The following is a 21,256-nucleotide window of genomic DNA, read 5'->3' as shown; positions in this document are numbered from 1 at the left end:
TAACCCGTGTACCCTGGCACTCGCCCTCGGGAGGATTTCACCGGTACAGTGGGAGAGGGTGTTCCAAGGATAGGAAGGAGCGGTAGAAAATGCACGCACTCTAATCTGCCCCTGATACTAGAGCGGGCTGGATTTTTTACTTTTGAGGGAATCGACGACGTCATGTTTCAGCTCTGTGATTGTGGGTGTGGGGTGCGCTGAATCCGATGGCCGAGGAGAAAATGGTTTTTTTTGTTGTTGAGGGTGGGCATATTCAGAGAGAAACGTTGGCAAACAATGGGTACAAAGAGCTGAGCACTGCCGTGGTATAAATGTTTTTTTTTTTGCTGTGGGGGAAAGAATTTGAAGGCTCAATGTGACGAGTTCAAAGAGACAGGTTACTTCACGCCGAAAACGGGGGATGCGAGACGGCTGTCCGCCAAGGCAAGCCAGGAGGCAGCATCCGAGGAGCGTGACAATTGCTAGCCACCAAGAAGGATTGGAGTCGTTGTGGATGTAATTGGATTTTTTTTCTATAGGAGTGGCGCACTTTAGGCCGTGATGTGGTACGGATTTTAGAAACAAAAGGAAGCCGCTGCTCCGGCAGTTGGAGGAGAAGGCCTAGATACTTTTGGAGAGCGGCCCCTAAAGCAGAAAACGGTAACTGAGCAAGCAGACCAGCCTCAAAGGTGGCGGGGAAATGGAGGCATTCTCGCTTTAGCTGGAAGTGGAGTGGGGCTGCGTTTTTTTTTTTGCCCAACGAGGAAGCCGTGGGTCTGGGTTTTGTGGTTTAAAAAGCCTAAAAGCGATAAGCGGAGCTTTGTGTTTTTGAAACTGGACAGCCACCCCCGCAACACAACGCGAAATCCGAGCAATGCATGAGGGCACTTCGCCACCTGAAGTGCACCAGGGCAAAAGAGCGACTGGAGCTTGCGATGCCAGCGGGGGACTGAAGACATGCGCTGCAGGCATTTGCTTCTGTGCAAGGGAAGACTTTGCGGCTCATGGGCGGTCTGGGCTCCTCCGCGTTGTGCCGGGAAGGGGTTGTGGGGACACCCGGCCGGACAGCCCCCAAAGCGCCGACGCGCGCCCATTAACAATCAGTAAAAGGGCTGCGGGGAAAACCGTAGCATGGGCAGTTTGATGAAAGCGCTGGCGCTTCCTGGCGGGGAGGTTGTTCTCCCCCCCCCCCTTTGCTTTTTCACTTTGAGCATATCAGGTCGGTTTTCGTTGCCGTTGCGAGAGGAACGATATGGAGTGTTGCCAAAGGTGCTGGTGAAATGCCGGAGGGATTCGAATCCTTTATGGCCGTCTTTACGGCGACGGGTCGGAAAGCGGCGTTTGCAAGGCGAACAGGCCGATGAGAAGGTCTTTTATAGTCAATTTAGCTACTGTGCTGTGCGTCGTGTGTTTTCTTTAGCTTTTTTGTGGGGCTGCAGTTGTTTTCTTCATTTTGCATTTTGCCGCTGTTTTCCACTGGGGATCACCTGGAACACTCCTTTTTCTGATTTGCTAGGCACGAAATTGTAGATTGGACAAACCCTACCCTTGTGCAGGAAGAGGAGCAATATCTATTTTGTCTTGGCAAATGGATATGCACCTTTGGACGCTGTGCACTGTGCAAAATTCGCAGTGAAGCCCATGTAGAGCCAAGCCATTTTAGTTTACTACGATTTTAATACTCTGTAATGAACGGGTTCATTGTACAGCTGCCAATTATCTACTCTGCTACTTATGTTGGGAGCTGCATCTCGCATTTCCTTTCTTTTTCAAGGTGCCAAGAAAACGATCTACTTACGGTTTTTTCACGTGCGGCTCCGTGGCAACTTAGCGATGAAGTGTTTCTCGCTTGCCGTCTTCCCTGCTACTCTGTATGTCTGACCTTCTTTTGCCACTCGCCTTCTCTCTTATTCTCTTCTCCTTTTTTTTATTGCGTTTTGTGGGTGATGCACAAATTCTTCCGATTTCTCTTTGAAAGAAATCTACTTTGAGAACACAAAGCCATGGCCTCTTACAGCGTCACGGATAGTCCCGAAACTGTGGACTACAAAACGAAATGTTGCTGCGAAACGACGGACCATGTGTACTATGATGTTCCAAAAGAGTACTTTCGCCTCAACCAGAGCCTGGCTCGGCGTAAGCTTCTTTTGACAGAGCCGTTTTCAGTCCCGGTTGACAGCAAAACACTTGATCATTTACTCGTACTCCTCGAGAAGGCAACGATCCTGTCTGCGCAGGTTGTGGAGGGAGAGACAAAAGGTAGCAACAACGAGCGTCCGGAGTGGATGCGTGATCTGAACAAACGTCAGCAGAAGTTTGTCTGTGGGTGCCTTGGTATCACCTCGTGGGATGGCAAGGATATCCCGTTCTACGTGGAAACCATGCCCAAAATCAACGATGTCGTGTGGGTGAAGATCACTCAGGTCAATGACACCTCTGCCGTAGTGCAGCTGCTCGAGTACGGCAAACGTGAAGGTATTATTCCGTACACGGAGGTGACTAGGCGCCGCGTCCGCTCGATGGGCAAGCTGATTAAGGTAGGTCGTACCGAGCCCGCGCAGGTAATCCGTATCGATACGGACAAGGGCTACATTGACTTGTCGAAGAAACTGGTGACGCCTAACGAGGCTAAGGCATGCGAGGCACACTTCCGCCAAGGAAATGAAGTTCGCTCTATTGTTTGTCACGTGGCTGAGCAGTGTGACATTCCGCCCATGGATGCAATGGAAATGATCGCTTATCCTCTGTATCAACGGGAGCCTGGAAAGCACGCGTGGACGTGGCTTTACGAGCTCAACCAAACGGAAGACGTTGAGCGTATTCTCGGCCCCCTGAAGCTGGATAAAGTGGTGTCGGACTGTCTGATGTCTACACTAAAGAACGCAATGCGCCTGAAGGTTTTGACACTGTTTGCAGAAGTGGAGATCACCTGTTTTGCATGTGATGGCGTGGAGGCGATTCGCGAGGTTCTCATCCTCGGTCGCAACTACGGTGAAGGCAGCGAACCCCAGATTCACCTCTCCGTTAATATTATTGGCCCTCCCAAGTACGGTATTCGTGCGCGCACCGACATGAAGGAGGAGGGCATTCAGCGGATGAAGGAAGCCATTGATGCTATGACGGCAGAAATTAAGAAGCGAGGTGGTCAGCTAAAGGTGGTGACAGCTCCGCAGCCTCACGGCGACGCAGACGATGGCAAGAAGGGCTTTGATGCGGAGGACGATGATGATGAGGATGCTGACTAAGACAGTGAAGGAAAGTAGCTAAGCGTTAAAGGGAACAAAAAAGCATAGAACAGAAAAATTTCAAAGTGTCAATATGGTTTGATTAAAATGGATAACCCGCAGATGGAGGTACAATTTTGTGTCTCTGGGCATATTCTTGGGTGATAACCCTTTGGGATAAAACTGAAGGCTTTGAGCTTGATATGGGTCTTTTTTTTCGTGTGACTCTGTATGCGTGTGTGTTTGAACTGTTGTGATGTTTAATGATGGAAAATTTCTTAAGCGAAGAATATGAGCAACAGCTGTTAACAAAAAAAAAAACTGACGGTACGCTTCCCAGTCGCAACTGGGAGTTGTGGTTGCAGCGGCAGTTGCTACTGTGCTCTTCATAACGTGCAACTTCCTGTCGTCATTTGTTTGGCTGGAGTTGAGCTCAGCAGACTGTGCATGTGATGGTAGCGAGTTGTACGCTCTCTCCTTCTGCCACTTTTGAGGGTGTTGAGCGCTGTCCGTCCTGACATCACGGTAGGTAGCTCTGCCTGCATAGTCTTCCGCAAAAAAAAAAAAATGAAGTGGAATTTGTCCTAGTCGTGCTTTTGTGTCTCCTTCATTTTTCTCTGAGTCTCACTCTTGGTTCTCTTTTTGATGCCAAGGCTGCCTTATAGCTGGTCAGTTCTGTTTACTGAACAACTTGACTTCTGCCTCTGAGTGACACACCCACAAACCGGTTCCATAGGCAAACGAAAATACCATCAGAGGGAGAGGGCAAGATGCAGCAGGTTAATATTGATGAGATCGATGTGGTGACAGGTTTCAAGAAGGCTGAGCTGTATGTTTGGAACGCGTATGCTGCTGTGTTTCTCGCTGAGGGCACTGAGCCGGAGACGGATGTTGACACATGGGTCGATGATTTCTGTCAAAGCTCAGCGGAGAATGATGTTGCTTTTGACCGCAATTTCGTGAAGTCTGTCTGCACGTTAGGAATCTACGCCGGTCCACGCGATGAGTTCCAGCAGAGGTCTGGGTGTGGTAAAGCAACGTATGCGTCGGGTGACACTTACGAAGGGGAGTTTTTCGACGGAAAAAAGCATGGGAGAGGTCTGTACACGTTTGTTAGCAAAGGGTGCTGCGAGGCTGACCGTATTGTTGCTAAGGAAGTGGAGCAGCTGACAGCCGCGGGCAAGGATCCCAGAGCAATGATAGGGGAAATTGCTACAAAACTCCAGCTCGGCCGCCACATCGTAGATGGAATTATGCAGTATGGTCAGCGCCCGTGCTATCAGGGTGACTACGTGCGTGGAATGCGAACTGGCCGCGGTGTGATGAAAAACAAGGATGGCTCCCTCTACAAAGGGGAGTTTCTGGAGAACAAGCGCCACGGACAAGGCGTTTTTTACTACCTCAATGGCGATGTGTACTCAGGCAACTGGAAGGCTGGCGCCAAGGATGGTTATGGAGCATACCACTTTGTGGACGGGAGCGAGTATCGTGGAGAGTGGGTCAATGGTAACTTTGTGCAGGGTCAGTGGATTCTGCAAGGCGGGTCCTACTATGAAGGGAAGTTTGACAAGAAGAACAGACCCCTTGATGATGCTGCATCGATGCACTATCCCAGCATCGAAATGGCTCAGAGGGGGACCTTTAAGAGAGGCGTCTGGGCTCCGACAAGCGTGCTGGAGGTGTGCTCCGAAGTCCCTGTGGATGGCATGGCCTGGGCTGACTGAGAAGAGAACAATATTACTGTTACTGCTGCTGCACGATCAGCAATGTAGATAGGGTGCATTCGCACATGTTTGATGTTTTTTTCTTCGTTTGTTCGCTGTGCAGTAATCTCACTGGGATGTACGCGTGTATTTCATGACAGGGAAACACACGCAAAAAAAGACGATATGCAGCAGAGAATTATACTCTAGTTGCCACTACAGCGTGTGTGCATGTGTGTTGAGCCGCCGAGATTGTCAAAGAGCTGTTGTGTGAGGTACTGTGTGTCACAGCCACTCGCGATTCGAAGACCTGTTTCTGTTCACAAAATGAAGCGAGTGCAACTCCATACTGGTTGGCTACATGTATTTTTTTATTTTGCACTCTCGGTGCTTCATCCATTTTCTCTGCTCTCCCTTGGATTTCACTGGCTCTGCTTTTTTGGTTTACTTTCATTCATCTGAAACCGTCCACTGCATGACGGCAATTTCCCTCCTCGCGCGTCGCAACACAAGCACACATAGCTGCCTTTCTTCTTCTGTTCTTCAGCTAGGAACTACCGCTGCAAGCCTAAAGATGGTCTACACGCGCTGGAAGTGTGATCGCATCCCCGTGCTGCAGATGAAGCTGTTCACGCAGGAGTATAACATGATGGCAGGCGTTGGTCTGCTATCCATGGTGTTTTTGTTCAAGCACGCAAGCTACTGCTCTGAGGAAACGGAGCGCAAGAACGGCTGGTGGGCAGGCTACCCATATTGGCGCGACCCCATTGCGCGTCGTAACGAAATTCGGTACAAGCAACTGATTAACAACAACGATGTGGACATTACCGATCCGAAGTGGACTGGCTGTTCCAGAGAGCAGCTGGAGCGGCTGCGTGCAATTGTTTGAGGAGAGCAGATGTGGGAACCGATACGTGACTCCAACGGGTCGTCTCTTTAGCAGCTGCGCTGGTGTCAATTCTATTTCTCTTTTCTTCTAGCCGCTGCTGTAAGCCTAGCAGTAGAAAACCGTCGCTCCTAAGGCGAGTCGCACCGACCCCGTTTTCTGTATTTCCCTCTTCATTTAGGAACTAAGTAGGAATTGCACCTGTTGTGCTTAGCGAGAAAAGAGAAGCCGAAAAAGAACACTTGCATGAATGCAGAGGAAGAACTTGCAGTTTGTTGCGGCGCGAAAACACTGGGAGCTGTAGCGGCAGCTTTGCCAGATGCTCCACGTTAAGGCTCATGTTCGCCGCCGTAGGTTGCATCATGATCCCAAGAACGCCTCTGTGGGTGCTGGGCTAGTATTTTTGTATAATTATCATATCTGTACCTCAAGCGGTATCGGATGGTGTTGCCAATGAAGGAGAGATTCGTGCACCCGTGCGTCCCGATCCCTTCCGTACTTCTTGTCACTTTTGCCATGTGAAGTGCATGTGCTTGCTTCCTACGCTAATCTTGCAACCCTCGTAATGTTTTTGTTTTTTTTTTGCTCTGTGGCCCATCTTTACGTGTGTTAGTTCCTAAAGCGCTTGCACTTTCGCTAGGAATTATGCGTGCAGCATTCGTTTTGCTGCTGCTTGTCATAGTGGTGTGCCTGCATATTGATGTGGGTAATGCAGCTGATTTTGTTCCTTCGCCTATCATACTTCCAACGGAAACTAACGACACCAAGGTCACACTCTATGTGCGCACTGGACGAGTCTCCATCCCACTCGAGTGGGTCGATGGGAAAGAAGTGTTCTTTGAATACACGGGACGTTTTTATGAAGAGAGCAACGGCAGGCCCATGCTTCCTGGCCCCACGCTGAAGGTCAACCCTGGCGGCAGAATTATCTTGAGATTAGTGAACAAACTTGGAAAGGAAGGACTGGCCAACACAACAGGTCCGATGAATATGTTCCACGGTCCAAACATCACGAACGTGCACTTCCACGGCATGCACAGCGATCCCAAAAAAGACAACCCGTTTATAGTCGCACTTCCAGGTGAGACACTGGTGTACACGATCAATGTCCGGCGCGATCACGAGCCGGGCCTCCACTGGTATCACGCACACGCCCACGGTAGCGTCTATCAGCAAGTCATGGGTGGGCTATTCGGGGCAATCGATATGGGGGAAGGCGACTTTATGACGACCCCATTGCACCCCTTTCACGGCTGGGACTCGCAGATCCTCATTGTGCATCTGTATCGCCTGAAGAACTCGCTAAGGTGCGACGGGACACCGATGTCGAGTCTCGACGTCGCGATGGGCACACTCCTCCCGTCTAATCCGCGTATTGTGGACCGAAAGAACAACGAGTACGAGATGCCGGCGGATCTGCTTCTCGTTAACGGCCAGCATCGCCCAACCGTGACGGTCAAGCGTGGCTATCCAATGCTGCTGCGCATCGTGTTTGCGGCAGGGTCGTGCTATATAAACATGTCGCTTCCTAAGCAGTGCACCTTTTACATGACAGCCGTCGATGGAACGCAACTGCGTCGGACAGTCGAGGTGAAGGAAGGCTGGCTGTACTTCACGACGGCGACGCGACGCAGTCTGGCCGTGGTGTGCGAGGAGAAGGGCATCTATCCGGTGCACCACATCGGCGACCAGTCAGACGTCATCTTCTACCTAAAGTCAGAAGGTATGAAACCGAAGGGTAATCGTGCGGTCGTCTTCCCCGTAACCATGCCCAAGTACTCCCCGGACTACTTGCACCTCGAAAGTCGTAACACATTCTACCGCGAGATTTCTTTCTCGCAGCGAGACATGCCCATCACGAAGCCATACTACATCCTGGGTCAGGGACAGAACTGTAAGTCGCTGCAGAACTCATCGTCGTGCCACTATGAAGGCTTCCAAGGCGAGATTGGCAGACGCATCGAGGGTTATCACGGCTTCACAGTGCCGCTGAACACAGTCGTGACGGCGCGCGTGTACGGTGACCCGACTGATAATCGGCCGCATCCTCTTCACCTTCACGTCAACCACTTCCAGTTTCTCTCCTTCGAACCCCGCCCTGGGGGCAATCACGAGAACGAGACCATGGCCATGTACGGCGTACACACCGGCGAGCTCCGTGACACGATTCCGATCTTGGACGGTGTCACCACCATCCGCTGGAAGGCAGCAACGTACGAAGGTGAGGTGGTATACCACTGTCATGTCCTCTCCCATGAGGACCGCGGTATGATGCTGTCATATCTGGTCTACTCCCCACTGGGAGACTATGGCAAGGCCATGCGGCGATACCAGTCGTCGAAGACTGGTGCTTTTTTCTCCACCTGGCTGCACCGCTCGCACGTGTACATCCTTCTCGGTGTCTTCCTCCTCGCCTCCGCGGCGGCTGTGGCGTGGCGGTACTTGCAACACCAAGGCATCCACTGTGCTGCAGACGCTCAAACTGCCTTCAATGCACAACTAGAGACCGGAACGCCGGCTGAACGCATCCCTCTTCTCCAGACCCATGCGTGACCCAATATTTGAAAGGGTGCAAAAGGTAGGCACCCTCGTACACTGTATTGCCGTTCTTCTCTCCCCCCCCCTCCCCTCTCTCTAGGGAGTGTGCCCCTGTGCGTATGGGCATGATGCGGTGAGTGCGGGATACCTGGACCCTGTTGCCCTTACACAGTCGAAGAAGGTGGCGGTACACGTACACACAGCCCACGCCTCTTCCCCTATCTCTGTGCCCTTCTCTCTTATTTCCCGCTGCTGTTTTTCTATGTGGGTCTTGGAAGGGATGAGGATTTGTCGCTGCCAGGGTAGTGGCGGATCCGTTCTGTTCCTGGGTGCATGTGTGAGCCGGTGTGCGAGCTAGTGCATGGCCGGCGCCACTCTCCCTTCATCCCCCTCGTAGTGCCCGCAGAACTGCTCCTACCATTTTGGTGAAGCACATCGAGAAGGTTTACGTTGACGGCTTGGAGGCCCCAGTCCGGAAGACTTGTTGGGGGGTCTCTTACTCCTTTTCACCACCGTGGCTTCCCAGCTTCTGTGCCTTCCACGCTCGTGATTCAAGATAAGCTCGTTTTCAACGATGCCTCCGATGAAAGTCAGACTGCTGTAGCGGATGAGATGGGCTGCACGACTGTGTTTTAAGAGTCACCTTGACGAAGGAAGCATCTAGAAGAGAAGAAAGCAAAAGCATTCGAGGCCATCATGCAGGCACACGAGAGACTCACCAGGAGAGCATCGGGGCGTTCCCGCACGGTGAACCTCGCTACCTTTCTTGAACGTAAGGGGCAACAGAAGATCTTCCCACCACCACCACCACCGGGCTCCGCACTTGTCGGTCGTCACGCGGCGCAGGGAAGGGTGTTCGATGATGCCTGCCGCCAAGCGGGTTACGATAAGCACCGATCCACCCCAGCGCTACAGCGAGGAACACTGTGACCCACTGGATCCCTCATTTGCGGCCCTGGTCGGGGTCACGCTCGCGGCTGGCCCAAAGTGCGAGGCCGACATGAAGAAACGCGTGTGCCGCTCGACGCACAGCTGGCGCCTGGGGACGTTGAGCAACACAAGCGGAGCGCTACAACTTCTTCAAGGCTGTCGACCTGCCAGAGGAGCACCTGCTTCCCGTCCAGCACGTCATCCCCAGTCTGAACTGCGCACACGCGCCCCGTGGTGGAGGCGAGTCACCGGACGACTGTCGGCAACGTGAAATCAGTTAGAGAATTACTGCGGGGTGGTCCGCGCTGAACCACAGCAAGTCCTCTAACAAAACGTAGTTGTAGTCTTCGGGAATACTGAAGAAGCATGCGCGAGCACCGCCAAAGGAAATCTCAGCTGAGAACCTCCTGGTCTCCCCGTTTGGCGAAACAAGGTAAGCTCAAGTACTTTCTCTGCGCATTTATTCGTGAGTGCCCCCAGCGCTTTTCATCACTCGCCTCTCTTCTGTCGATGCCTCGCCAAGAAAAGATCGATCCCCAGCACTCGGGGCATTACGCCAGCCTTCCTCTCCTCTCCTCTATCAACTGTGGACTACGCATCGCTCATTCCTTGCTGTGGTGCTGCGAGGGACGTCTTTGTCTGCCCATGCACGATAAAAAGGGGACGGAGGGCGCTCGTAGGCGCACGCGTGTGCGCATACTGAAGCAGGTGAGCGATGGCCGACGTACACGCATGGTGCCCCTCCCCAGTGATGTGTCTCTGCTCCTCTTCCTCTCTCCCTACACGTAATCGTGCGCTCCTTCTCCTGGGCATCCCCACTATGTCTTGCTTCTCCCTCTCGCTCTCTTTCGTGGTCTCTTTCTGCCCCCATATCGCCCGTCTCTTTCACTATCATGTCACGGAGGTGTCGCGCTAATGACGATATACTCTCACGTAGAGTGTGTCTGCGTTTCAACAGTGAATGAGTAGGTAGGGAAAAGGGGGCAGAGAGCACGGGGACATGTGAAGGTGACTGCTCTTATCGAGGTACATGGAAGACATGTATCTATGTGGGTGCGTCTGTGCTGGACGACGCCAGGCCGCACAGAAATGAGAATTAGGAAACAATATGAAGAGAGAAAAACCTGCGCTTCTGACATCTGGCGAAAGCGTGATGAAGGTAGGCGGGCACATGCAATCTTTCTTGCACGAAGTGACTGACGTTGAGACGGCATGAAGGGGAGAAATGGGTGGTTGAAGTAGCGGTGTGGGCCCATCTTGACTTTCAGAGTGAAGGTGTTCGAAAATTCAGTGGAGACGTACCTTGCCTACTGTCTCTTTCTTCCATGCTTCATCCTCCTCTTGCCTCTGGGTTCTGCGCGTGAGTGGAAGCCCGTCAAGACGACGATCCATAAGGCAGTGGAAAGGCGTGCCATCCTGCATAACGAGAGAGCGAGATCGGAAAGAGATGTCGCCGTGTGTGTGCTGCTTTTATGTGTGTGGGAGCTTGAAGAAGTACTCGGAGGAGTGCGCTCTTGTACTCCCTACTCCTCCTGACAGTGAACACTACTGCACATGTGCTTAAGCACACTACTCATACATTCATCTCTCTGTTTCCCTTTCTTCGTCAACTGCCGCAATCACGTAGCTCTTCACACTCCCCTCCCCCACATCAACGAGCTCATCGCCTGAAAGGCTGGGGTAGGTATACAGCGAGAGTCGCACTTGTGCCACCCCCGTAAACCACACACAGAGCGCCCAATCGAGTCCCGCTCTTTGTATGACACATAGCTTAAGACAGGCACAATATCGATAACCACACCGAAGTCGTCGCCTCGTAGCCCACCCCCTACCCGTTCTCCCCTTCTGCCTATTAGACTCTTCATGTTCAAGGGTTTGCTAAATCCTGTTGTGGAGAGCCGAACAGCACGACGGCTTGCCACCATCGCCAACAGCGCTAGTAGTGGCGGCCGACCGCACTCGCGTGAGACAGTGCGACTATCCGTTCGGCTTCTGGTGAAGCTGCAGAAACACCAAGGGCCTGGACACACACGAACTCCACAGCAACGCGTACGGCGCAGTGGCCTCACCAACCCGCTGAACTTGACCGAGTCGTGGGCAACGGCGCAGGCAGATGCTCTAGCGCAAGAGGAGGCAAACTGGCGGGACACAGATCCGCTGCGCAAGTGGAAGGACGAGGCCGAAGAGCGGCGGCGGCTGCAGCAAGCAGAGGATGACGCGCACCCTGGCCCCGGGTCCGCACGACCCAGCTCATCATCGCACTATGGCTCTGTGAATGCCGACACCGGCAACAGTGCTGTGCAGGAACGTTTTGATGCTCTTGTTCACCGCGCACTGCTCCGCTACGGTCCACCGCTGCCGGTGGAGGTGGTCATGAACAGCAACGTGATATCGTCCACCTCCTTTGCATCAAGCGCGCACCGACCTACGCAGCGCAGCTACCCCGATACCTACGTCGCAGCTGACAGGGGAGCGGATGACTCTAGCGCTGCGTACTATGATGAGGTGGCGCTCAAGCTGCACGAGCTCATGGCGATTCTCCGTAAGGAAGAGCCGTACTTCAGCGTACGGGACGACTGCGGCGGGGTTCCGCTCTCTCTCATGGTAAAGAACTGCTGCTATCTGCGTGCTTTCGGTGGAAAGGTGAACTACATGCGCTTTGTGCGACGTCTGCACGCGGCTGAGCTGCAGTCGGGCGGCAAGAATCATGGTGGAGGGACGCAGAACGCATACGAGGCAAACACGGCAGTGCTGTCACTTGGTAAGTACAAGATGCGCGAGCTGCCTTCGCAGGATGGGCTCCGTCAAGGTCCCCAGCCGTGGCGCTACACTTATCGAATGATCTGAGCGGTACTCAAGGCAGGAATGTGCGCGTTTGCCTGCGCTGGCGCGTATTTCTGTGGGTGAGTGTGTCACCCATTTTGGCTACTCCAGAACAGGTCTGGGAAGGCCGCGCCATCTGCCTCTCCTCATCCGTCTCTACTTCTATTCCTCTGTGTCGATGTCTGAGCACATCCTACTGCGGCGCGGCAGCGCTGCCTCAGCTTCCTCCGCCTCCCTCGACACCTCTTGCGCTCACTGCGCATCAGTAAAGGGTGCCCACCTTTAGTGACTGTCTCTCCCTTCGCCGTGCGCCTGTGGACTCCGGCGAGGAAACACGCACCTGTTGGTATGTATGAACTACACTAACAATGGCCGCAAGCTTCCATGTTGCCAGCGCTGCCTCTCTGCTCCCTTCCCGCGCCATCATCCTCCGTACTATGGCTGCCGTGCCGTCCTCTTTAAACACTCAAATCCGTGTGGACTCATCTCTGCCCATCTCCCTCCACTCGTCTGTATAGTTGACTCGCTCGCTCGCTGCCCGCCGCCGCCATCCAAATCACCTACGCACAACACACACACATACCGCCATCCGCGCCCCTTTTCTCTAGTCATCGTTAAACCCTCTTTTCACCTCTCTGCCTCTCATCCACACACACACACACACATCGCCACGTGCACAGGGCAGCATCGCCATGACGTCTGTGCTAGCCATCATCAACGCACAGCGTGTGTGGCGTGGTGCTTCGGCTCTAAAGCCGACCGTGGCATCGTCGTACCCGCCTGAGGTGGACGCTCTGCTAGTGGAAGGCGGCCTCATCAGCTTCATCGGCAGCACCGAAGAGGTGCTGCAACGCTACGGCGAACTGGTAGCTATGCAGCCCGCGGACGCGGCAGCAGCAGCCCCTCAGCCGGTGGAAGGCGGCCGTCCACGCGCGGTTTCGCACAGCGTTATTGACTGCGAACACCGCCACGCCGTGTACCCCGGGTTTATCGACTCTCACGTGCACTTCCTCGACGGCGGTCGCATGCTGCTCGCCCCTCAGCTCGGCTTTGCGACGAGCAGAACACAGTTCTTAGCAATTGTCCGAGACTTCGTAGAGCACCGGTACAACCGTGAGGAGGGCGGCTGGGTGTACGGCTTCGGCTGGAGCGAGGCGGTGCTGGGCTGCTCACCGACGCGTGAGTGGCTGGATGAGGTAAGCACGGAGATTCACCTCGTCATGTACAGCAAGGACATGCACTCCGCAGTCATGAATACAGCCGCGCTGCGCAGCTGCCACATTATCCCAGGCGCTGACGATGGCGAGCCGCTAATCACCTCCGTCGAGGGTGGCGTTATCGAGCTAAACGAGAACGGTCTACCGAACGGTGTCCTCCGTGACAACGTCATCCAGCTGACGAAGCGCTACGCGCCTGCCGCTGATACGCCCGCCAACCAGCGCCGTGCACTCGAGGCCTCTACTGAACATCTTCTCTCGCTAGGTTTCACCTCCGTCTTCTCCATGATGTCGACTACGTACATGGACAATGTGAATGAGATCAACTTCCTCGCTCAAATGGAGCACGGGGGCGCAATGCGGCTGCGCGTGCGGTATGGCGTGCCGCCAAGCGACGTGGAGCCCTTCATGGAGAAGTTCTACAGCGCGATGGCGGCGGACGCGGCGCAGTCGGGCCGCAGCGACGCCTTCACGCTGCCCTACCGCTTTACCATGACGCCGCCGGCGGCTGGCGGCGGTTACCTGCTGCTAGGCGCGGTGAAGCTGTTCGCGGACGGGTCGTTGAGCTCGCGCACTGCGGCGATGAACCGGCCTTACGGCTACAACGTCATGACGGAGGGTGACATCAGCAGCGACCTGGACGACGCAGCGATTAGCGCGATCCTCGCGGAACGGTCGGGTGGGCAGTGTCAGTGCGGGCTGCTGACGATGCCGCGGCTGGAGTTGCAGGGTGCTATCCGCCTTGCACACTCACACGATCTGCAGTGCGTTGTGCACGCGATTGGCGACCGTGCTGTGGCAACGGTCAACCGTGCGCTGTGCGCGTCGGCGGACTGGCTGCGCGAGCGTGAAGCGGAGCCCGGGGTTGTGGCGGCAGTAGCGCGCTTTCGCGCCGACCCGCGCTCGCGTGTGGAGCACTGTCAGCACATGTCCAACGTGGCAAAGGAAGTGAGGCGCATGGCGCATTATGGGATCATCGCGTCCATGCAACCCTGTCACCTTCTGTTTGATGGTGACTACGTAGACGAGCTGCTAGGGCAGCGCCGAAAGGACACGTCGTATATGTGGGGAACGCTGCTGGCGGCAAATATTCGGGTGGATCTGGGCTCGGACTGGCCTGTAGCGCCCGCGGACGTGAACGATGGGCTGCGCGGCGCGGTGACACGCGTGCCGGATGTGATGATGGCGCTGGCGGCAGAGGAGGCGCAGCATCAGAGCAAACAGCAGGCGCAGCAGTCGGCTGACAGCACAGCTGCCGGTGCGGTCACAGCATTACGGCGCTACCACGATACGTGGAATCCCACCGAGTGTATCTCTATGGACACAGCACTGCGGACGTACACGTACGAGGGCGCACACGGCATGTTTATGGAGGACTACTTAGGCACACTGGAGGTGGGCAAGTACGCTGACATCACGGTGTGGACGGCGGACTGGCTAGATGACACAGGTATGAAGCAGATGGTGGGAGTGGAGGGTACGAATGCGCGATGGTGGCCGCGCCACCAGGAGCCGCGCGTCGCCTACACGGTCGTCGGCGGTATCGTGGAGTACCGCTCGCACTAATGCACGCGCCTTTCCTCTTCGCTCACTCATCACAACCGCGGAGCCTTCGTTTCTCTTCTTTTCCGCTTTAATTTGATCCACCTACTGATATGAATAACTTGTCTCGCCGTTCCTCTCTCAGCTACGCGCAGACATACACACCCGCTCTCTCTCCCTTCGACGACAATCGATTCCTGATTCATCTGCCTGTCACACAGGGTCGCGCAATCCCTGGTCCTCTCGTTTCTGCTCTTGTTTTCACTTCTGCCCCCTCAGATGACGGGGCACGCCTCCGCGCGTGGCATCTCAGGCTCCAGCGTGACTCGACCGTATCGCACCCGGGCCTGACAGCCTACGGCTGTGGGGAGCCCGCATGTCACCCACAGGGATGCACCAGCTGGCGGCCGGCATAGTGGGAGCGGCTGTGAGGCGGCCGGCTGGGTGGGTGGGCAGAGTTTGAGCCAGGGGGCCGTGCTCTGATGACGGAGCCGGCGCGTTGCTCTAGGTCGTGTGTCTACGGCTGCTTCGCACCACGCGACAGGCCCCTGTGGCAGAACGGAGTTTAGTCCGCGCTCTACGGCGGAGAGTAGACGCGTTGATGGCAAGCGCTCCCTTTTGCGGGTCTTCTTGTATCGCCGTTTTCTCGTGGTGATGGTGGTGATAGGCGGACCCCGTTGACGGTCCTATCGATTGTATAGCCCTTTGCCCATTACTTCCCTCTCTCTCCGATGCATGTACGCTGAGTAGCGTGCGCATATGTCTCTCGATGGAAGCGCGCATGTCGCTGCCGCTTCCTCCCCCCTTCCCCCCTTCCCCCCCTCTTGCGCTGCCTCGTCGGCGGCACTGCTTCTTTTGAGCGATACGGAGTCAATGGCAATCGTGCATGCTGAGCGTGTCGCTCATGTTGCACACGCACCGAAACGCCCTTCTTTCCTCATCTTGTTTTCCTTATTCTTCACCCTCCTACTCGTTTCGTATGCACATCCACGCACATCTTTGACACCGTGATGTTGCTGTCAGACGCGCGTGTACGTCTGTGTCTGTAGTATGGAGGGCTCTTTTTACCTGCGCTTGTTGTTCTCTCAATTTTATTTCCCCACGTTCATTTGAGGCAGTTACAATGGTGCGGTAAGAGTGGGCTGCTTGCGTCTGTGTCTGTGCGTCTGTCACCTCCCCCCCCCCGCCTATCTCTGCACCCTCTCTCTCCTGCCCCTTTCCCGCGCAGGCTGCCACGACGGTGCGCTCGCTCGAGTTCTGATTGCAGTGGCCTTCACAGGCACGACGATGAGGGGCACATGATTAGCGTCGTCGCAGTGCACTGGCGAGTGTCTGCGTTGACACATATAATCACCTGCCCCCGAGACACACAGAGATCCACTGGGTGTTTGGCAACGATGCCTTTCACAAGCGTGGAATAAAAGCACATGTTTGGGAGCGACTGCACGGTGGTAGCATGCTGCCTCGCCCTACCTACCCCACCCCCCCCGCTCCACAACGGAGGTGCACCTCTCAAGGTAGTTCCTCCCTAGTTGCTAGGATAGCAGCACCGTGTCTGCTCTTCCTCACGGACGGATGCACCCTCCCCTTCCACACGAACCTTCATCCGCCCGCCTCCCCCCTCGGTGGCATTCTCTTTCTTCCCCTCTTCTACCTATACTGAATGTTGTTCGTCGCTCACTCTCCTCGACCTCCGTGCTTGTGTACGCATGCCAGCGCATGTCTGGGCATTACCAATGCTGGTGAGTGTGTCACAACTGAAGTAGCCTGCACCACTACCACGGACAGCAACAGCATCAATCCACCCATTCATCCACTCGTCTGTCTCTCCACCGATCTGCCTCGCTCTACGTTACTTCCATTCATCCTTAGCCTGCCTGGGCCTTTCTAGCACTCGACCGCTGCTCACCCTGATACAGAAGAGTGGTCAAACTCGCGCATCGAAAGTGAGGCGGCACATGACAACAGTCGACTCGGGGCGGCAGCGCAACCCCGGGGTGCTGCAGGATGACGGCGAGAACAAGCTAGGCCAGTACTGGTCGCAGCTCAAGTACAAGGCGCTTGGCCTCGTGTCCGGTGAGCCGCTGCCTGACACGGCGCTCCTGACGGAGATGCCTCCGGAGCAGGGATACATGGAGGGGCTCTCTGAGATGACGGACCTCACCTACACGCAGCGCATCACCGGGTTCTTCATGATGATGGGTATGGGCATTCTCTTTATCCTCCTGAGCATGGTAATGTGGATGTGGCCGAAGAAGTTCAGCTTCTTCATGACATGTGGGAACATCTTCTGTCTGTGCTCCATCATGTTCCTCGCCGGGTGCGCGCAACAACTCCGCACGATGTTCGAGGCAAATAGGTTCGAGGCGGCGTGTCTGTATGTTATCTCCGTGTTTATGACGCTGCTGAGCGCACTGTGGCTCCAGTCTAGACTACTGTGTATTCTGTTCGCGGTGGCGCAGCTCGCGTCCATCTTGTGGTATGCACTGAGCTTCATCCCCTATGCCCGTCAGACCCTGAAGGTTGCACTCTCGTACGCTTCACTGATACTCGGCCCGGTGGTAAATGTCATCGCAAAGGGGGTCAGCAGCTGCCTCGGTGCCATTCTCGGCTGAGCTCCTTTTGGAAGGAATGAAGGATGGAGGAAAGGAGGAGGGAAGCCGAGACAGCACCAAAGAAGGCGGTATCCGCCCACGCACGCGCAGACGCCAGCCCCTCCCCCACTGCACAGGAGCTGCTATGCTATGATTGCTTGCTGCTTATAATACGACACCTCTTAGCTCCGTCCAGTCTCGCTGCCTCTCCGCCATCCTTCTCTTCAGGTTTGTGATGTGCCACTGATCGTAAGCTGCTGAGCCGCTACTGAGGTGCTCGTCTGTACATTGGTGCGCTGTTGACTGCTGCATTCGACTCCCTCCCTATTGGGCATACGCGAGCTGCTGTCGCGTTCCCTTCGCCTCGTCGGTCTTTCATTCCTATCGCCTTTGTGGCTGTGCGTTGTGTACTGTACAACGCTGCCAGGGGTTAAGATAACCCGTCTCTCGAACGTGCGAACACATGTGCTTGGAGAGAAGGGCGCTCCTCCCCGCATACGCACATGCACAGCTTCTCGCTGTCGCCACTGTCAGGGCAACTTGCCTAGGCGGCGTCTTCGCAGTCTCTAAACATGGCCACTGCGGTGCACACGTATGCTCCCCCCCCCCCATTCCCTCCCTCCCTCTCCTCCCTCTCACGTACGACTCATTCATCTACAGACCGCCAAAAACATCCGCACAGGCACAGGCGCACGTCCTGTTTCTCCTCTTAGCAGCGCATCTTACGCAGATGCTGAGCCGGTCGCTGAGGCTCCTTAGCAGCAAGGCGGCAGCCAGCACCGCAGCCCTGCCTGTCTACAACACAACGGAGGACGGTCCTGCCGACAGCAAGGTGTGGCGCCTGTTCTTCAAAGACGGCCTCACAGATGCAGTGGTGTCGGCGTGGCACGGCCTGCCCCTGTACCCTGGTACTGCTGCCGATCCGCGTGTCTTCACCTACGTGGCGGAGATCCCCAAGGGAACGCGTGCGAAGCTGGAGCTGAGTAAGGAAGAACCGCACAACCCCATCAAGCAGGACATTTTCAAGAGCAAGGAGGGGCAGCCGCTGCGGTACTTTCGGTATGGCAACATGCCCTTCAACTACGGTTTCCTGCCATGCACCTGGGAGGACCCGATGCACATCGACCCGCACACCAAGTGCATCGGGGACGGCGACCCTGTTGACGTCGTGCACCTAGGTCCACCCCACCGCGTCGGCACCTACGAGCCAGTGCGCATTCTCGGTGTGCTCGGGCTGATTGACCAGGGCGAGACCGACTGGAAAATCATCGTGGAGTCTGCGTCGGTGACAGCGGGCGAGGGCTACGGGACGTTGGCGAAGGTGCCACAGGAATTGCAAGCGACCATCATCGACTGGTTCGAGAACTACAAAGTACCGGACGGCAAGAAGAAGAATGAGTTTGCCTTTAGCAAGGAAATCAAGGACGCTGAGATGGCGCTTAGCATCGTTGCGCAGTGCGCTTCGCAGTACGACGCCTTGATGAAGGGGAAGTGCGCCAACCCGGGCTACTGGCTGCGTGAGGCGACGGGGTCTGGGTAGTGGATAAGGGGCGTATTGGCGAGAGGGAAGTGTTACAGGTACAACGAAGCGCTCAACAGAGACGGCGTAGCGAGTTGAAAGTGGAGAAGCAGGGACTGGCCACCACCAGCAGAAGGCGGGCCCGTGCCCAGTGTGCGTTGCAGGGGGGGGGGGCAAAACGAAAAGGAGTCGCCACCGCCCTACCTCGTCACCACTACCACCCTCCGGTGTCAGCACATGCAACCCTCACCCACGCCCTTTGACTTCATGACGAATGTTGTTTGTTTCGAGGCTCCCGTGTTGGTTTTCGTCTTGTATTTGCCCTTTTCATTTCTTGCTCTCGTCTCGCGTACACCACAGAGGCAAGAGGGAGAGGGAGAGGGGCACGGGTCAGCGCACGACAGGGCTGGAGGCGCAGAATTGGAGCCGCCGCCTCACTTCTCACTTGCCCTCCCCTCCCCTCCGTTTTTTGTACACCGCCACCGTCGTCTGCCTCCACCCAGCTGCCTCTACGCGCACACACTCGGACAAACGCACAGGCAAACATGCACTCGTAGCGGCGCAGACCACCTTGACCATTGAGCCAACGAACTCACCGTCAACGCTCCTCCTTCCCACCACCTGTCAACCCTGCATTCGCGGGCAACTCTGCGGCGTAGCGAGGCGGAGAGTCACTCGCTCTGTGAAGGGCGTTACCATTTCGGTTTTGGCGTGGGAGCTGTGCACTCTTCCCTGGCGCACATCCCCTCCGCCCTCTCTACTTCCCTCCAGTCACGCATCACCATCACTTTCTCGCACCTCGGCCTTGCCGCCTACCCCTTCTCTTCTCTCGCGCTGCAGTGAACTGTAGAGGACGTGTACTTTACTGTGTCGTATCAGTCCCTACCCCCCCCCACCCGCATCTGCCCACCCCCAATCCCCTCTCTCCCCTTACACGCATACAGCGCCCTCCTTGTGTGCGAGTGATTGCGCCCACGCGCATTAATTACGGGCCGTGTCTTATCCGTCGCAGTCTCTCGTCCCTCGCACGGTAGGCTGAGCCCCCTCCCTCCCCCCCCCAATCCCCGCGAAACCCGCACATGCAAACGTCTCCGTGCGCCAGACGCTCCTCCCTTCTCTTCTGCGAGCGTCATCGCCGACGACTTGAAGCTCAAAGTTGGTAAACACAAAGCTACAGAAAAGATGGTCAAGTCAGCAAAGGTCAACACGGCGATGCCAGGCAAGCTGGACACAACCGAGGCGGACAAGAAAACCCCCAAGTCCATCATCATCTACCGTGGCGAGGTAGGCGTTCACGTGCGCTCGCTGATGCAGGAGTGGCGCAACGTATTTCTCCCGTGGAGCAGTAAAAAGCTGCACGGCAAGAACAAGTCGCTGAAAGATTTCCTCGCAGTCGCGGCCACCTTCAGTGCCTCGCACCTGCAGCTGTTTACCGCCCCATCGCAGGGGACGTCGCTGCGCATCATGCGCTTCTTCAATGGCCCCACACTGTCGTTCCGCGTCTTGAGCTTCACCCTTCACAAGGAAATTGTCGCTAAGCAACGCCGTCCCGTATCGGTCGACCGGGCTGCGTGGGAGGTGGCGCCGATTGTCGTACTCAACAACTTCACACACCCCGACCTGGCGCACCACGCGGAGGTGCCGCTGCTGACGGCCACGTTCAAGGCGCTCTTTCCCTCACTGAATGTGCAGACGATTCAGAACTGCGAAATTCAGCGCGTCTGTCTTTTCCACTACGACCACGTCGAGCACGTTGTGGAGGTGCGGCACTACTACGTGAACGCACGCACCGTCGGTGTCACCAAGACAGTGAAGAAGCTCTTAGAAAGCCGCCGCCCCACCAAGCTCGGTACGCTGGAGAGCATCGATGATGTGCTAGACCAAGAGGACGCCTGGTCAGACACGGATGGTGAGGGAGAGGAAGTGCCGCTTGTGCAGCCCTTCCGCCAGCATCGAGAGCAGTGCCGCGTGAAGCTGCAGGAGATCGGCCCGCGCATGACGCTGCAGCTAAGCAAAGTGGAAAACGGCTTTGCCGGCGGCGAGGTCATCTACCACCGCACCGAGAAGAAGACGCTTCGCGAGGTGCAGGTGAACGCGTCGAAGGTGCGCGCACGCAAGACGGAGAAGGCGAAGCGACGCGCCCTACAGGATGAAAATGTGCAGCGCAAGCGCCAGCAGCGTGAAGATAAGCTCGAGCGCAAGCGCCAACGTCGCGAGGTGGCCGCGGTAGCGCAACAAGCGAACCCGTTCGAGGTAGCAGGTGGGGACAGTGACGGGTATGCTGCGGGAAACGAAGAATGA

At 55.8% G+C, this 21,256-nt stretch overlaps 9 protein-coding genes across 9 annotated transcripts, besides 2 other annotated features; all 9 read left to right on the top strand.

Moving 5' to 3' along the window:
* Positions 1-99: a repeat region.
* Positions 100-1,982: 1,883 nt separating this feature from the next.
* On the top strand, positions 1,983-3,224 carry LPMP_030930 (elongation initiation factor 2 alpha subunit, putative; the record flags this gene model as incomplete). Its single annotated transcript, XM_010702734.1, has 1 exon — positions 1,983-3,224. One exon carries the CDS (start codon positions 1,983-1,985, stop codon positions 3,222-3,224), a length of 1,242 nt encoding a protein of 413 aa, XP_010701036.1.
* Positions 3,225-3,973: 749 nt separating this feature from the next.
* Positions 3,974-4,927, top strand: LPMP_030920 (hypothetical protein; the record flags this gene model as incomplete). Its single annotated transcript, XM_010702733.1, has 1 exon — positions 3,974-4,927. The coding sequence occupies one exon, from the start codon at positions 3,974-3,976 to the stop codon at positions 4,925-4,927; it is 954 nt and encodes a 317-aa protein (XP_010701035.1).
* Positions 4,928-5,480: 553 nt separating this feature from the next.
* On the top strand, positions 5,481-5,795 carry LPMP_030910 (hypothetical protein; the record flags this gene model as incomplete). Its single annotated transcript, XM_010702732.1, has 1 exon — positions 5,481-5,795. The coding sequence occupies one exon, from the start codon at positions 5,481-5,483 to the stop codon at positions 5,793-5,795; it is 315 nt and encodes a 104-aa protein (XP_010701034.1).
* An 879-nt stretch (positions 5,796-6,674) lies between these two features.
* On the top strand, positions 6,675-8,345 carry LPMP_030900 (multicopper oxidase, putative; the record flags this gene model as incomplete). The annotated part of the gene is made up of 1 exon (XM_010702731.1): positions 6,675-8,345. One exon carries the CDS (start codon positions 6,675-6,677, stop codon positions 8,343-8,345), a length of 1,671 nt encoding a protein of 556 aa, XP_010701033.1.
* Positions 8,346-11,123: 2,778 nt separating this feature from the next.
* LPMP_030890 (hypothetical protein) lies at positions 11,124-12,107 on the top strand (the record flags this gene model as incomplete). Its single annotated transcript, XM_010702730.1, has 1 exon — positions 11,124-12,107. One exon carries the CDS (start codon positions 11,124-11,126, stop codon positions 12,105-12,107), a length of 984 nt encoding a protein of 327 aa, XP_010701032.1.
* A 668-nt stretch (positions 12,108-12,775) lies between these two features.
* Positions 12,776-14,866, top strand: LPMP_030880 (metal-dependent amidohydrolase, putative; the record flags this gene model as incomplete). Its single annotated transcript, XM_010702729.1, has 1 exon — positions 12,776-14,866. One exon carries the CDS (start codon positions 12,776-12,778, stop codon positions 14,864-14,866), a length of 2,091 nt encoding a protein of 696 aa, XP_010701031.1.
* A 261-nt stretch (positions 14,867-15,127) lies between these two features.
* Positions 15,128-15,444: a repeat region.
* Positions 15,445-16,800: 1,356 nt separating this feature from the next.
* Positions 16,801-17,457, top strand: LPMP_030870 (hypothetical protein; the record flags this gene model as incomplete). Its single annotated transcript, XM_010702728.1, has 1 exon — positions 16,801-17,457. The coding sequence occupies one exon, from the start codon at positions 16,801-16,803 to the stop codon at positions 17,455-17,457; it is 657 nt and encodes a 218-aa protein (XP_010701030.1).
* A 709-nt stretch (positions 17,458-18,166) lies between these two features.
* Positions 18,167-18,976, top strand: LPMP_030860 (inorganic pyrophosphatase, putative; the record flags this gene model as incomplete). The annotated part of the gene is made up of 1 exon (XM_010702727.1): positions 18,167-18,976. The coding sequence occupies one exon, from the start codon at positions 18,167-18,169 to the stop codon at positions 18,974-18,976; it is 810 nt and encodes a 269-aa protein (XP_010701029.1).
* A 1,161-nt stretch (positions 18,977-20,137) lies between these two features.
* Positions 20,138-21,256, top strand: LPMP_030850 (peter pan protein, putative; the record flags this gene model as incomplete). Its single annotated transcript, XM_010702726.1, has 1 exon — positions 20,138-21,256. The coding sequence occupies one exon, from the start codon at positions 20,138-20,140 to the stop codon at positions 21,254-21,256; it is 1,119 nt and encodes a 372-aa protein (XP_010701028.1).

The sequence above is a fragment of the Leishmania panamensis genome (genome assembly GCF_000755165.1).
Source record: "Leishmania panamensis strain MHOM/PA/94/PSC-1 chromosome 3 sequence".
Lineage (NCBI taxonomy): Eukaryota > Euglenozoa > Kinetoplastea > Trypanosomatida > Trypanosomatidae > Leishmania > Leishmania panamensis.
This window is presented reverse-complemented; position numbering and strand designations above follow the sequence as displayed.